The sequence below is a fragment of the Danio rerio genome, chromosome 1 (assembly GCF_049306965.1).
Source record: "Danio rerio strain Tuebingen ecotype United States chromosome 1, GRCz12tu, whole genome shotgun sequence".
Taxonomy (NCBI): domain Eukaryota; kingdom Metazoa; phylum Chordata; class Actinopteri; order Cypriniformes; family Danionidae; genus Danio; species Danio rerio.
Window position 1 is genome coordinate 497,511 of NC_133176.1, and position 15,721 is coordinate 513,231.

At 39.2% G+C, this 15,721-nt stretch overlaps 1 protein-coding gene across 4 annotated transcripts; it reads left to right on the forward strand.

Moving 5' to 3' along the window:
• Positions 1-178: 178 nt before the first annotated feature.
• Positions 179-15,721, forward strand: tfdp1b (transcription factor Dp-1, b). Of its 4 annotated transcripts, none has more exons than XM_068214205.1 (12): positions 179-238; positions 4,290-4,369; positions 6,960-7,020; positions 8,080-8,189; positions 9,316-9,416; positions 10,222-10,387; positions 10,829-10,975; positions 11,110-11,178; positions 11,286-11,437; positions 12,021-12,187; positions 12,640-12,691; positions 15,294-15,721. In XM_068214205.1, the coding sequence occupies exons 2-12, from the start codon at positions 4,358-4,360 to the stop codon at positions 15,400-15,402; spliced, it is 1,146 nt and encodes a 381-aa protein (XP_068070306.1). In that variant the 5' UTR covers positions 179-238; positions 4,290-4,357; the 3' UTR covers positions 15,403-15,721. The 4 variants fall into 4 exon arrangements, with proteins under 4 accessions (XP_068070306.1, NP_957070.2, XP_009303423.1 ...); NM_200776.2 differs by lacking the exon at positions 179-238 and adding an exon at positions 1,236-1,373 and having other exon boundaries at positions 10,222-10,399; XM_009305148.4 differs by lacking the exon at positions 179-238 and adding an exon at positions 1,246-1,406.

A 15,721-nucleotide genomic window follows, 5' to 3' on the forward strand; every position in this document is an offset into this window, starting at 1 on the left:
CTGAATCATTTCTATGGACTGTTGATTGTTAATGTGTTATTACATATTTTACACATGCACAAAAAACCCTATATGCTCAAATAATGTTATTGATAATCGTACATGAATGTAAACATGCTTGTCTATGCGCATGTGCAGAAATTACCTGTTAAAGGGCCATGATCCTGCAGGTGTGCTTGGAGAATTACAGACATGCCTCTACATGCCGAAAAACAGACCACAGACACACTTTAACCAGGTCAGTAATGAAAGAAGACCACCTGTGTGTGCTTTTAACACACATATCACATTCATAACGCTATGATTTACATACAAGCTGGTAAAATCAATAGCAGAATGTTATAAAGCGATGTCCGAGTCGCTAAAGAATCGATTTCGAAATGATTTGGTTGATTCATAAAGACATCAGATTTACTGTATTTATTATTATTATTATTATTTGTGACAATACTAATTATATTTCCACAGTTTTGGTAACTTTATTTTCTCAATTATTGAGACCTTTTTTCGCACATAGTTTTTTTTATTGAGCTTTAATAAGTTTTACATATTACCACGTAAAACGCAATTAACAATAACAACTTTATTAACTGTTTATAATGTATTTATGATCTAAAAATAATATATAATAATACAAGCGACTAACCGATGCGATAACTCCGATGAATCATTCAGGAGTCGACTCACTCAGATGACTCGTTTCTCCCCGTAGCTCTGGATAAAATCTAGAAGGGATACAGCTGCGGATACTCGCATCAATATAGCATAATATTTGTGACATTACAACAATAATTAATATTTTTACATTGCTGTAAGAGTTGGGTTTAGGGTTGGTTAGGCGTAGATGTTGATAAAATACAGTTTACGGGTAATGTAATAAATAAAACTGGGTGTAATTACTGTTTTTACATTAGTACATTAGGGTTGGGATAGGCGTTAATACAATACAATTAAATAGGTAATTTCATGAAATGAGTAATAAATGCTCATAATTAATAGGGGTGGACGTCGAAAAAATACAATTTAATGGATAATTGAATACATAACTTGAATAAACTCGGTATAATTAATGTTTTATAGTACAGTAAAGGTTGTGTTTAGGTTAAGGATAGGGATAGACGAATATAAAATACAATTAATGAGTATTTTAATAAATGAAATAACAGTAAAGCTGCAGCTGTATCCCTTCTGCGCGCTGGCGTCACTCTGCGCGTCTCCAATCACCGCGCGCGCTCACAGGACGCCGCCAAGCTCAGTTTGACTGAGTGCGGAGCTGCTGAAGTGGCTCATCCTGACGAGAAAAGCTCCTCGATCCTCCCGGAAAACATCACCTGTGGACGGGAAGATGAAGCGGTTGTAAGCTCGAGCTCTCGGTGAGGGAAAAGCCGCCGACCGGACACTTGTCGGTGTGTTTGTGTTGTGTTTGTGTTCGGCGCGCTAGATTAGCCTAGCAGTAGCCGCGTCCAGCTAACGCGATATCCTCCTCATCATTATTATCATCGGTAAACTCAGACGAGCTGCTCATAAACACGACAGAAGACTGCAGACTCTGTTGCCTGAGGTGTTTACAGTGTGTGGACGGAGCTCATGAATATTCATACCAGTGTGATAAACTTGTGTGCAGTTCATTAGAGGAGTGTTCAGCGACTCTTCGTGTCTGTTGGTTTTGTGATCAGCAGTTGTGTGTGTTTGTGTTGTGTACGTTTCTGTGTGGTTTGGGTTTGTTTCTGTTTTCTGATTGAGGTAAAGTTATTATAAAGTTTAAAGTTTTATGTTCCCACATTCAGACTTTGTGGTTCAGTAAAATACTGAAGGGTAATTTAGTGTAATAACGTTACAGATTAATCATAATGACGGACTGTTATGAGCACAACTTGTGATCAATATTGTTCATCACGATATTTTGGATCTGAGATGTGATGTAAATATGACTTTAAATCAACATTACCACTGTTTAATTATTTGTTAGTACTGTTGTACTTTGATGGTCATTGAGCTCATGATAGGATTTCCATATGTAGAATCTGCAAATAATACTTTTATTAAATTATATTAAGAAGCTGAAAGTCTGAATATGAGAATAAAACCACATTTACCCCAACTGTTTTGTGTGTGTGTGTTTGTAGGTGTCTGTGGTTTTGTTTGTGTTTTGTGGCTGTTGGTGTTGTGCATGTCTATATGTATGTTTGTTTTGTGTGCATTTGTGTGTCTCTTGTGGGTGATTGTGTATGTGGGTTTTTGTTGTGTGTGTGTGCGCGCTTGTTTTTAGTTTGTGTGTATTTGTGTGTTTGTTTTTTAGTTTGTTGTGCATGTGTTTGCATGCTACCGTATTTTGTATGTGTGTATGTTTGTTTTTTAGTTTGTGTTGCATATGTGTTTGTTTGTACATGTGTGTGTGTGTGTTTCTTTTGGGTGTTTTGAACAGTTCCAGTGTTATGGATGTGACTTATGCAGTAAAAACTCAACACATAAATTCACAAAGAAATTCTATGTTAACATTAAAACATCTGTTTTATATTTTCCAGAACAACTGACCACAGAGTTATTGGACCAGAAAAATATCAATCTGTAAACATGTTTTTTATTTTAAATGAGGAAAATAAACAGGCGTTATGGATGTGAGCAAAAAACTCAGCGAGTTTACAGTATACAACATACTTTGTAGAAATTCTGTGAATTAAACTGCAGAACCCAAAAGAAATAATGATAATCAAAAGGAGAAGAGTCGGCTCTTTATAGAACAAGCACGATTGACTTTATTTTATTTAATATTTTTGCATTTATGAGGGAAAAGTGTCGTTATTTATGTGATATCTCTCCATTATGGATGTGACTGATGTGAAATTCCCACTGGTGTGACTTTGGTAAATCAAATATAATAGTTTAAAAAGATTAACAGAGACATTTCTGAGCATTACTAAAGTACTGTAAAATACTTACACAAAATATCTAGAAGCGGTTTCCATATTTAGGTGAAAACTACTTTGTTTTTTATGGCAAGGTTGACATTTGCTGGAGTTGCTCATTTATTTTTGTGTTTGTGTGTGTGTGTGTGTGTGTGTGTGTGCATGTTTTGTATTTTCTTGTTTTTTAGTTTGTGTGTAGTTTGTGTGTGTGTTTACACAGCTGTCAGTGTTTTAACATTTGTCTTTGGTGTGATTGTGAACTAACAGGTTTGACTGTTCATTTCTCCCCTGTAAAAGCTGATCACACACACACACACACACACACACACACACTCGCACACACTGTTCCTGAGACCTCTGCTCATTTACTGCTGGATTTCCACAGATCTCTGTTCATGTTTCTTTATTAGTTTTTGAATCTTAAAGTCATGGGGCGACCAAAGGCTTAGTAGGTAGTGCTGTTGCGTCACAGCAAGAAGTTCACTGGTTAGAGTCTCGGCTGGCTCAGTTGGCATTTCTTTGTGGAGTTTGCATGTTCTCCCCGTGTTGGCGTGGGTTTCCTCCGGGTGCTCCGGTTTCCCCCACAGTCCAAACACATGCGCTATAGGGGAATTGGGTAAGCCTAAATTGTCCGTAGTGTATGTGTGTGTGTGGATGTTTCCCAGAGATGGGTTGCGGCTGGAAGGGCATCTGCTGCTTTAAAACATGCTGATAAGTTAGCGGTTCATTCCTCTGTGGCGACCCTGGATTAATAAAGAGACTAAGCCAAAAAGAAAATGAATGAATGATTCTCTAAGTCACTGCTTACACAATTATGTGTAACTCTGTTACTGTGTTATTTCAGTGTATTTCTCATCAATATTATGATCAAAAAGGCTAAAGTTGTGTTTTAGACATGCCATGTGGTCGGGCTGGGCAATATGACCAAAATTCAATATGACAGAATGAGAAAGTTTATTTCAGTGTAATGATGTCTTTCACCATAGTTTATTTATGAATATGTAAATATACAGAAGGGCTTTATCCTATAAATAAGGTTTGTGGTCAGCATCTGAAGCTAAAGCACAACATTCTGGGAAATATCATATCTGATATGGTCAGCTCTGTTGACAAATAAACAATAAGTTAAACAACAGTAGCAGAATCAAATCTTCCCGTCACATTTTCTTGTGCAATAATAATGAAGACAGTTTACTGTCAGTTCTACATTTGTTTGTTGAGGAGAAGGCTTGCAATGTACACACAATTCTGTGAACAGGGCAGGGCTGATCTCCATACGGTGCATCCCCATTATAGAGCGCGTTTCTTCATTTCTTGTGTGTTCCTGGAGTGTTTATTAAATATGTGTGTGTGTGTGTGTGTGTGTGTGTGTGTGTGTTTCAGCTGAACTGCAGTCTGACCGGTGGTGGACTCTCGCTCAGCTCATCTGCTCCATCTTCATCATCTTCATCATGGCGAAAGATGTGAGATCTGCACACAACACACTGATTATTACTGCATTACAGACTCAGACCTGTCCATTCCAGCTCACACTTCCACATGCAGACATGTTAGCAGTAGGGTTGGGCATCTAAGCTATAATGCCGATCCGATACGCATCTCGATACAAAGAATACGATCCGATATATTAGCGATACATTTATGACATATTGCGATGCGACACGATACGATTCACACCCATATCAAGATACAATGCGATATTTCAGCACTAACTAATTAGATCAAGTTTATGAGATTATGTGAAAGAGGATGCTGTGCCATTGAATGAGTTTGATTTGATTATTTATTAACCAAGCAAAACCAAGACTTTTTTTACAAACTGGCTCTTCTCTCAGAGCCAGAGTGTCAGTTTACAGTAGAGGGCCATTTTACAACATATAGCACATATTATTTAAGTATTTTCAAGATAAACAGAATGTATAAGTGCAATATATATTAAAATATATATATTTGCACTCTTTCAACATAAAGGTTTAGCATTGCACAACGAGAATTGTGATTTAACTTTTCAACTATGAAAACAAGTTTACAAAGATATATTTTGCCACTGAATATTCAAAACTTAAGGTGGTGAACTAGCAGTGTTATGCTGCGTTGAAACATCACTGTCACTGTAAACAACAGGCTAATAAAAATATAACAAACCAGCAATCTTCTTGCTGTGAGGTGGTCAAACTACCCACTGTGCCACCGTGACACCCATTATTTTTATCATTATTATTATTAATATTATTATTATTATAATTAAATAAAAATTAACAGAAGGAGGTGTTCAAAACCTTTGTTCTCCGTGAAACTAGGCTGAATAAATATCTTTGCAGATGAACAGGGCCGGCACGTCCATAGAGGCGACCTAGGCGGCCGCCTAGGGCGGCAGTATAGAGAGGGCGGCGTCCGCAACAACCCCACCTTACCACCCGCATCCTCAGTTATGTCCGCGACACCTCCATCAGCGCCCGCTTGTCCTCAGTTATATCCGCGCATAGGGTGGCAGAATAGAGGTCCGCGACACCCGCGTCCTCAGTTATATCCGCGCATAGGGCGGCAGAATAGAGGTCCGCGACACCCGCGCGTCCTCAGTTATATCCGCGCATAGGGCGGAAGAATAGAGGTCCGCGACACCCGCGCGTCCTCAGTTATATCCGCGCATAGGGCGGAAGAATAGAGGTCCGCGACACCCGCGCGTCCTCAGTTATATCCGCGCATAGGGCGGAAGAATAGAGGTCCGCGACACCCGCGCGTCCTCAGTTATATCTGCGCATAGGGCGGAAGAATAGAGGTCCGCGACACCCGCGCGTCCTCAGTTATATCTGCGCATAGGGCGGAAGAATAGAGGTCCGCGACACCCGCGCGTCCTCAGTTATATCCGCGCATAGGGCGGCAGAATAGAGGTCCGCGACACCCGCGCGTCCTCAGTTATATCCGCGCATAGGGCGGCAGAATAGAGTTCCGCGACACCGGCGCGTCCTCAGATATATCCGCGCATAGGGCGGCAGAATAGAGGTCCGTGACACCGGCGCGTCCTCGGTTATATCCGCGCATAGGGCGGCAGAATAAAGGTCCACTGGAAGATGGAGCTTTCACAACAACACCGTGGCGCCGCTTCAAGTGAGATTTCAGATTAGTCGTACTGCCCGCGTATTTTACAGATGCGCGGCACACTTTTGCAAATTGCATCTGTCCTGTCATGTCGTCCATCCTTAAATCCATATTGTTGCCATACTTTAGATTTAAAACTCAGTGGGGAATAAAATGTTTGTTTTGCTTCTCGCGCTTTCTGAGGGCGCACCACTAGCTTCATCCGCACACCTGATACACTGAGTTGTAGTGAAAGTGTACACATCCGCAAATCCGTTAGGCTTACTTTATGTAGGTCGATTAAATTATGCGCCAAAAACAGGTTGACAACACTTTTTAATAAATAAAAAATACATTCTACATTGAAAATGTAAGCTGTATCTCGGAAAAACCGATGCATCTCGCAAAAACCGATGCATCTCGATTTGCTTCCAAAATTTCATTCATCCTCTGCTGCTCAACCGATGCACTCGCATCGTGCACGCGCATGACCGCGTATCGATACATATCGATTAATCTTCCCATCCCTAGTTAGCAGTGTTATATTGCAGATTAACACTTATGATTTTACATTTAGTTTGGTCTGAATAAACCATAAAATGTTAAACTCTTATAAAGTTTGATGATATGACATGCATTAAATGAAAAAAATGAAAGTGTGTGTGCGCGTGTGTGTGTGTGTGTGTGCGTGTGTGTGTGTGTGAGAGTTTCTTAATCATGGTTTTGTTGGTTTAATTTTGGAAACAGGAAGATATTTCAGTGTAGTTAAAGAGCAGTGCTGTTTTCACAGTATTTCATATTATATTCATCTGCATGCTCTTACTCTGTCTCATGTCATCATGTGAAGCTGTGTGGTCTGTGCAGATGTGTCGTTTGTGGTCGGTGTGTTGTGGTGTTTCTGTGCTCATTATCTGATCACTGTGATCTCAGTGAAGCTTTAGAGGCGTCTCTGCTCACCTGTTCTCTGATCTGCAGGCTGGACTCAAGGAAACGAATGGAGAGATTAAGCTGTTTATCAACCAGAGTCCTGGAAAAGGTGAGATCACACTGACTGTGTGCAGTGCATGATGGGTAAACACACCTGAGTTCGGTTCATAGGAGCATCTGTGACCTGCTCATTTACTGTACTGGTTTCAGGATCCGATTACACACACACACACACATTTTCTTATTTTTTCAGTGTCCATGTAAAACTACTTAATCTGGCCATCCCCTGTCTAATCACAAGTCATTCCAAACGCAATAATTAAAGCAAAACACCTCAATAACAGCTGTTTACAAAAGTTTTATTTACTCTGTTTACCAATATGGTGTGATTATCTTCCTTACAATAACATTTGTTCAAAAGTTATTCATGTACAGCTACCTAGTGAGGTCATAGATTGTGTATGTAGATTTTTTTATGTTTTAATTAAAGAATATATAGTTTTTAAAACTTGTCCATTTTTAAAGAAGTTATGTTAGAGAGAAGTTATGTTAAAAACATTATGCACACAACTATAGTTGCACATTATTTAAATTATGTTTACCATACGTGGTTAAGGAAAACTAAATTATAATATTTTTGTGAGGGCAAGTCTTCTCCAACCTAAGACTTTTCCCTTGTTTAAGTCTGAAATGTCATTCATAATGTTCTTCAAGTCTTCAATTTGATTTGCTGAAACCCGCAGAAGCTCTGAATGATGTTCTGTCCAGCAGGTGGCGCTGTGAACACTCCACACATGTGCAGTTCACCCAAGATTATTCACAGCCACCTGCAAAGATTATTCACAGCCTAAATAAAATCATACATTTTGTTGACAACGTGTGTGTGTGTGTTATATATATTTATTGTGAACGTGATACACGGATACATAGAAACAAAACTATACAAAGTGGTTTTGTTGCATAGATACATTTATAAATGTTTTGTAGCATATACATTTTATTTCAAAATATAAGTAAATCTTTTTTTGAAATATTGTGTGTGTGTGTGTATATATATATATATATATTTATATGTATATATATATATAATTTATTATTATTTTTTTACACTATACACACATTATGGTGGCTCTTTTTTACACCACGTTCTTGTGTGTGTATGTTTCAGCTGCAGGTGTGCTTCAGCTGCTGACTGTTCATCCAGCGTCCATCACTACAGTCAAGCAGATTCTGCCTAAAACTCTGACGGTCACTGGAGCTCATGTGCTGCCACACATGGTGAGATGTGCAAACACACAGGCTAAGTCAATCAGAGTTTAATTTAATTAGAGTTCATACACTAATACAGACAGGCCTACTGTGTCCTCATAGGTTGTTAATTGATGACGTATGCTTGTGTTAAATTCATATTTCTTATATTGATTGTCATTCTGTCCTTATTGTGATGTTTATAATGTTGTAATTATCATTGCTGCTTTTTTTTATTCCTGCATTGAATAAGGGTTAATACACACACACATATACACACACCTTTAATTTTTTTTTCCTTTCCTTTTTTGTTTTTTAATATTTCCCAGATGATGTTAGCAGAGCAAGGACATTTTTTACAGTATGTCTGACAATATTTGTTCTTCTGGAGAAAGTCTTATTTGTTTTATTTTGGCTAGAATAAAAGCAGTTTTTAATTTTTTAACACCATTATAAGCTCAATATTATTAGCCCTTTTAAGCTATTTGTTTTCGATAGTCTCCAGAACAAACCATCGTTATACAATAACTTGCCTAATTACCCTAACCTGCCTAGTTACCCTAATTACCCTAATGAAGCCTTTAAATGTCTCTTTAAGCTGTATAGAACACACGCACACACACAAATATTGTTTAAAGAACAAACGATCACATTAGTGGTATTATTAATAGTTATTAGTTTGTGTTATTAGTTTAATCAGATGTTATCTGGCAGTAGCACACTTTGGAATGTCGTAATTGACCAATCAGAATCAAGTATTTTACTTATGAGTCATGTAATAAAAACACTTTAATCAAAACCTCTGAATGGAGAAAAGCTTCCAGAAAGAACTGCTGAAGAAGTGGGCGGCGCTCATGTTTAATTTGGCCCCTCCCCTGTCTCCATGGCGATAAAGCCGGCCATTAACATTGTGTGAGGTGACCTGGGCGATTGTAAGCGGATCAGAGAACGCTGCGGTCAGCAGGATTACACTCTTCCTCATCCTCATCCTCTTACACACTGCAGGAGCACTTTCACACTGATGCTTGCTTGTGTGTGTGTGTGTGTGTGTGTGTGTGTGTGTGTGTGTGTGTGTGTGTGTGTGTGTGTGTGTGTGTGTGTGTGTGTGTGTGTGTGTGTGTGTGTGTGTGTGTGTGTGTGTCTGTGTCATCTGCAGGTGGTCAGCACCCCTCAGAGGCCCACCATCCCCGTCCTGTTGACCAGTCCACACACACCTACAGCACAGACGCAGCAGGAGTCCTCGCCCTGGTCCAGCGGGTCCGTCAGCACTGACACTCTCCTCTTCTAACACTCATCATCATCAAATAACATTAGATATTACTGTTGATCATCAGTTACAGTGCAAACAGAGCGCTTAGTTTCTGCCTTTATATCAAGTATTGTGTGTGTGTGAGACACCTTTTGCTCTTGATATGTGTGAGAAACTCCAAATGCCCCCCTCAGCTGTCAGAACACAGTAAACACAGGGAGTGTATTCCTGCACACACACTATCATCTGCTGTTGTACTCCTCTGACCTCCAGATAAAAGACAGAAACTCTGCAGCACAGGCCAGTCTGAAGGGTGAATGCTGCACACTGATGATCCACAGCAAAAATACACATGTCCTTTTTAATCCCAGCAGGGGAAACCAGCAATGATTATCTGCTGTCATGACTCTGAAATCAATAAATGTGATTACACTAGAAGTCAATGAGGCAAAAACAGCATAGCATAAGGAAGGGGAGGCAATCTGAACAGTTCACAAGGGTAAATAATCTAGCTGTCTATTTTATCTGTCATCAATATTAATGCTTCTGTTTTTAAACCTTTGAAGGTTTATTTTGACACGAAACTCTTAGAGATTAAAAAGCACTTTTCATTACAAGATAATTATGCAAATTAGAGTCTCACACTTGTCAAAAAATATCATATATTAATAATATTTATACTTTTTATATATATTTATATATATTTATTTACATAAAAGGCTATCACAGTGTGAGCACACTTGCTCTTACATGCTTTGATTTTAAATGACTGCGTGCGTGCGTGCGTGCGTGTGTGTGTGTGTGTGTGTGCAGGCACTGCAGGAGGGCTGATAAGAGCGGGAAGGGTTTGCGTCATTTCTCTATGAAGGTGTGTGAGAAGGTGCAGAAGAAGGTGGTGACGTCCTACAATGAGGTGGCAGACGAGCTGGTGCAGGAGTTCAGCTCTGCAGACCACAGCAGCATCTCCCCCAATGATGCGGTCAGTTCCTGTGTGTGTGTGTGTGTGTGTGTGTATGTTTAAGTGTGCCCTGACCTGTGTGTGTATGCAGATGTGTTACCTGACCTGTATGTGTAATTGTATGGGTATATTTGGGTGTGTGTCTTTACCCTTGTGTGTGTGTGTGTGTGTCCAGATCTGTGTGTCTTGACCTGTTTTTTGTGTGTTTGTGAATGTGCTCCTGTTTCTTGCCTTGTTCAAGTGTGTGTGTTTGTTTTAAAGTATGTTCCCACTTGTGTTTTTGTTTTAAGTGTGGGTTGTGAGTCTGCACCAATGGCCTAGTGGTTGGTGCATCAATCCTCCCCTGTCTCTGCTCCCCGCGCTTTCCTGTCTGTGGATCTCCACTGTCCTATCAATAAAGGTGAAAACGGCTAATAAATTCCATATTTAAAAAAAAAAGAATGGGTTGTGTGTGTCCTGCAGCACGTGTACGACCAGAAGAACATCCGGCGGCGGGTTTACGACGCCCTCAACGTCCTCATGGCCATGAACATCATCTCCAAAGACAAGAAGGAGATCAAGTGGATTGGCTTTCCCACCAACTCAGCGCAGGAGTGTGAGGATCTGAAGGTGTGTGTGCGCTTCTGTGTGATAGTAATGCTGTGTGTGTTTGTGTGTGTGTGTGTGTGTGTGTGTGTTTGTTTGTGTGTGTGTGTGTGTGTGTGTGTGTTGCTGTCTGATGGTAATGCTGAATCCTCCTGCAGGCTGAGCGTCAGAGGCGACAGGAGAGAATCAAGCAGAAGCAGTCTCAGCTGCAGGAGCTCATTGTGCAGGTACAGCACCGCATCTTGATATTGTTCAGTCACGTGAGAATTGAATAATAATAATTTCAGTAATGTGAAAGATCGAGTAATGATGCTGTTTCACTTGTGTTTTTCAGCAAATCGCCTTCAAGAACCTGGTTCAGCGTAACCGTGAGGTGGAGCAGCAGAGTAAGAGATCTCCATCTGCAAACACCATCATCCAGCTGCCCTTCATCATCATCAACACCAGCAAGAAGACCATCATCGACTGCAGCATCTCTAATGACAAGTGTGTGTCTGTGTCTAGAGGTGTAATGATACACTCAAGTCTTGATTCGATGTGTATCTCCATGCTGAACTTACTATATGATATACAGAGCATCGGGAGAGTGTTGACAGCGCTTCACTTTTCCCACATGTGTTTATGTTTCAGTCTTATTCCAGAATAGATTCATCTGATTAATTTCCTCATCATTCTACACTCACGTCAACACTCTCCAGATGCACGGTATCACCTCAAAATTGTATGCTTTTTGATTTAAGAATTATTTGATATTTGGACTAGAAACAAGACAAATCACAGACACATGTACACCATAAGTAAATTCAGACATCACTGATACACCAAATAAACACATAATTAATTAAACTGTCCATAGTCTAAATGTAAACGTTATGTGAATCTGTCATTATGCAACGTAATACATGAAGACAGAACAGATGTGTTTGGGCGAGTTACATTATACATACAGTAAGCTCAATAAAAACAAGCTCAAGATCATCAGTCATGGTTTACATCAGCGGTTTTGGGTATTACAATGTACAGGTACACCCTGAGCGTTCAGTGTTACCGTCTGCTTCTGTGTCTGCAGGTTCGAGTATCTGTTCAACTTCGACAGCATGTTCGAGATCCACGATGATGTGGAGGTGCTGAAGCGGCTGGGTCTGGCGTTGGGTCTGGAGTCGGGCCGCTGCAGTGCGGAGCAGATGAAGATCGCCACATCACTGGTGTCTAAAGCTCTGCAGCCCTATGTCACCGGTATGACACACAGACTGACACACAGACAGGCGCACAAATGACTGAAAAAACAACACAGGCGTGCACATGGCTGAGAACACAGAAACCACAAACTCACACAACGCAGACACACATCACTGAAAACACAACACAGAGACACAAATAACTGGTAATATGACACACACACACACACAAACACACATTTGACTGACAACACAATGCCGAAATGTCAGACATAAACCACATCATGCAGCTGTTTGTGTGTCTGTGTGTGTGTGCGTCTCAAGTGTCTCCAAAATGTGTGTGTGTTTGAGCTTGACAACAACAAACAAACAAACACACATTTTGGAGACACTTGAGACGCACATTTCATTAGTAAAAAGTGCGTAGTCCTTTAATATCAGAACATAAACTTATTAACTGTGTGTGTGTGTGTGTGTGTGTGTGTGTGTGTTTTGTTGTTGTGTTTGTAGAGATGGCGCAGGGCTCCGTCAACCAGCCGATGGATTTTTCCCATGTGGCTGCGTGAGTATCGCGTGATCTAAAACACACACAGAATCAGTAAATGTTAAATGAGTTAAAATCATTTGGTATGCAACATTTATAGCTTTAACAACCATACAAAATACAAAAATTTTGTTTATTTACACAATTAAGGGATATTTACCCTAACTCTACAGTTAATTTAAATGAGACTGTTCAACATCTAGACCTGAACACTTTCACACTGCCCAGTAAGGCTGTGTAATATGTCTGGCAGATATATCGGTTGCAATTTGATTTGCAATTTAATTTTGTAGTCAAGCTTCTGGTCAATAATCTGTAAGTCGTGGCAACAGTTCTGAACAGCTCTTATAAATGACCTGCTTTTGTTCGGATTCTGACTAAACCAAAATATTGCCATATGCAATACACCTACATGCAATTAAAAAAAATAATGAATTCATCTATTAATGCTTCTGGAGCAGCAGGCGCCATCATCCGCGCTTTCCTGCAGGTTTTTAATTGCGTCTGTTCTGCATAGTTCGGTTGTGCAGTTCTGATTGGGCAGGATAAAAGTGCGCTCACTCAACTGGCTATTAAGACCGTCACACACAGACGGCAGTCACGCATTTGCTCTGGGCATGGACAATTAAATAATGCATAAATATTTTATGTCGCAGCCTCTTGCTTTTAAATTGCGATATGATTTTGATTGATCACACAGCTCCACTGCTCATAAACCATAAAGCTGTGTTTAATTCATTTATATGTTTACTTTGTTGTATTATATCTGTTAGTTTATTATATTTAATGCAAAAACGCTCACCATCAAATCATCACAGTCAATCAAATATGACGAATTCTTGAGCTGGTGAAATATCACAATACATAAGTAAATATTTCATATCACAACACTTGAATTAAAGGCACAGTTCACCCTAAAATAAATATAGTCCTCATTTCCTCATCCTCTTCTTCAGTTTAAACCTGTTTCAGTTTCTTCTGGTAAACACGGAGGAAGATAATCTGAAGAATGATGCAACAATCAGCCATTAATGGTGTTTCTACTATAGATATTAATGGCTGAACATTCTTCAGAATCTCTTCTTTAGTGTTCAACAGAAGAAAAGAAACTCCTAAAAGTTGACAACCCGTGTAGTGTGAGGAAATATCAGCTGTCCCTTTGACCCTCCTCTGGGCTTATGGGTAGAGCCGGACAGAATCTGCGGACATTTTTTGCTCAGAATTTTGTCCAGAATCTGCAGATTTATATGGAATAATTTTAGGAGCTTCATAACAAAATTATTTAGGTACCAATATTACATTTTTAACTTGTGTTTAATGTTTACAATGCAAATCTAAATAGATCCACTTATTTGGTGAACAAAGCAAGTCTCTCATAAAACATGTCTAATAAAGGACAGAAAATACGACTGTACAAACTGAATTATAAACAAATCATAACAATCGTGCTGTTAAAATGTTCATATATCACAGTAATATTAATAAAATTAATTAAGAAACTGAATAAATATAAATTTACACACATTTACCAGGGTTTCCGCGGGGTCTTAAAATATCTTAAATCTTAAAATCCAAATTTTAGGCCTTAAAAAGTCTTAAATGTAGTGAAATATTGTGCTGTAGGTCTTAAACCTATTTCAAACACATCTTAATTTTCCTTTGTTCATGTATTGCTACCAAATCTGGCCAAAACCCATACAATCATCTCAATAAAACTTCAATTTTTTATTTTATTTAAAAAGGTCATTTTTAACTTTATTAATCATAACGGTTTCATTATTTTCCTCACAATAACATTTGTTTAAAGGTTCTCCATGTATTTACTGCTGAGGACACTGACCTGGGCAGATTGTTGTGCATGAATTTAGTTTATTATAGTGCTTAAAACTTTTTCTTTTATTTTAAAGAAAGCGTATGTTGTAAAATGTGTATATTGATACAACTAGAGCTTGCTTGTTTTTGCACAATATTTAAAATATTTTGAAATAAAAAATTTGCATAATAATGTATTATTGTATTATAAAATGTATTAAATAATAATAAAAAAAATTGATAGGGCAAATAAAAATCTTTTCTATCTGGGTCAGTTGAAAAATTTCTTAGTCTTTATAGGTCATTCATATAGGTCTTTAAAATGTCTTAAAGTCTTAAATTTAACTCTGTGAAACCTGCTGAAACCCTGTTTTACACAAGTAAATGGACTCAATAAATGGCTGAAAATCTGCGGAAGTCTGTACGCACAGATTTCGTGTGATCCTACTTATGGGACAAAAATGAACCAAGCACCATTTTAACAGCAGAAAAATTCAATTCAGTTCAATTCAGCTTTATTTGTGTAGCGCTTTTACAATGTAGATTGTGTCAAAGCAGCTTCACATCAATGGTCATAGTAACTGGATCAGGGTAGTTCTAGTTTTAATGTTTACGTTCAGTTCAGTTGCCTTAAACAATAAAGAAAAATGCCCTAAACAGAAAGGCGGGGGCAGTTTTGACCCTCAGGATGTGATGGTGTATTCAGAATTATATTCAACAGTTAGGAGTGTTTGAGCTGCTGTGATTGGCCAGTCAGTGTTTTGAATAGACATCAGTGGTGTGTCTGACCCTGATCTCCATCCATCAGTGAGCGCCGCGCCTCCAGCTCCACCAGCTCACGTGTGGAGACGCCCACATCCCTGATGGAGGAGGACGAGGAAGATGAAGAAGAAGACTACGAGGAAGAGGACGACTAGAGCTGCACGCTGTGATCCTGCTGTAAGGATTCCCTCAAACGCTTCCCATAATGCTCAGCTCAGTCTGTGATCTGCTGGGGCTTATGAGCAGATGAGCTGGACTGATCGTCTTTGTGCTACTGATTCACGCCAGCGCTGAGGTTTTTACACTCTTCTCTTGTGGTTTCGCTCTCATAGGCAGCTATTTTTGATATCCCAGCTTTTTCTGGACGCTTCTCCACAGCTCTGAGCAAGCGTCCGGCCCTTTTGTACAATGCAATACTACAGAACGTATACTTTTCTTATTCTTGTATAGAGATTAAAGTGAAAGGTTGATTTA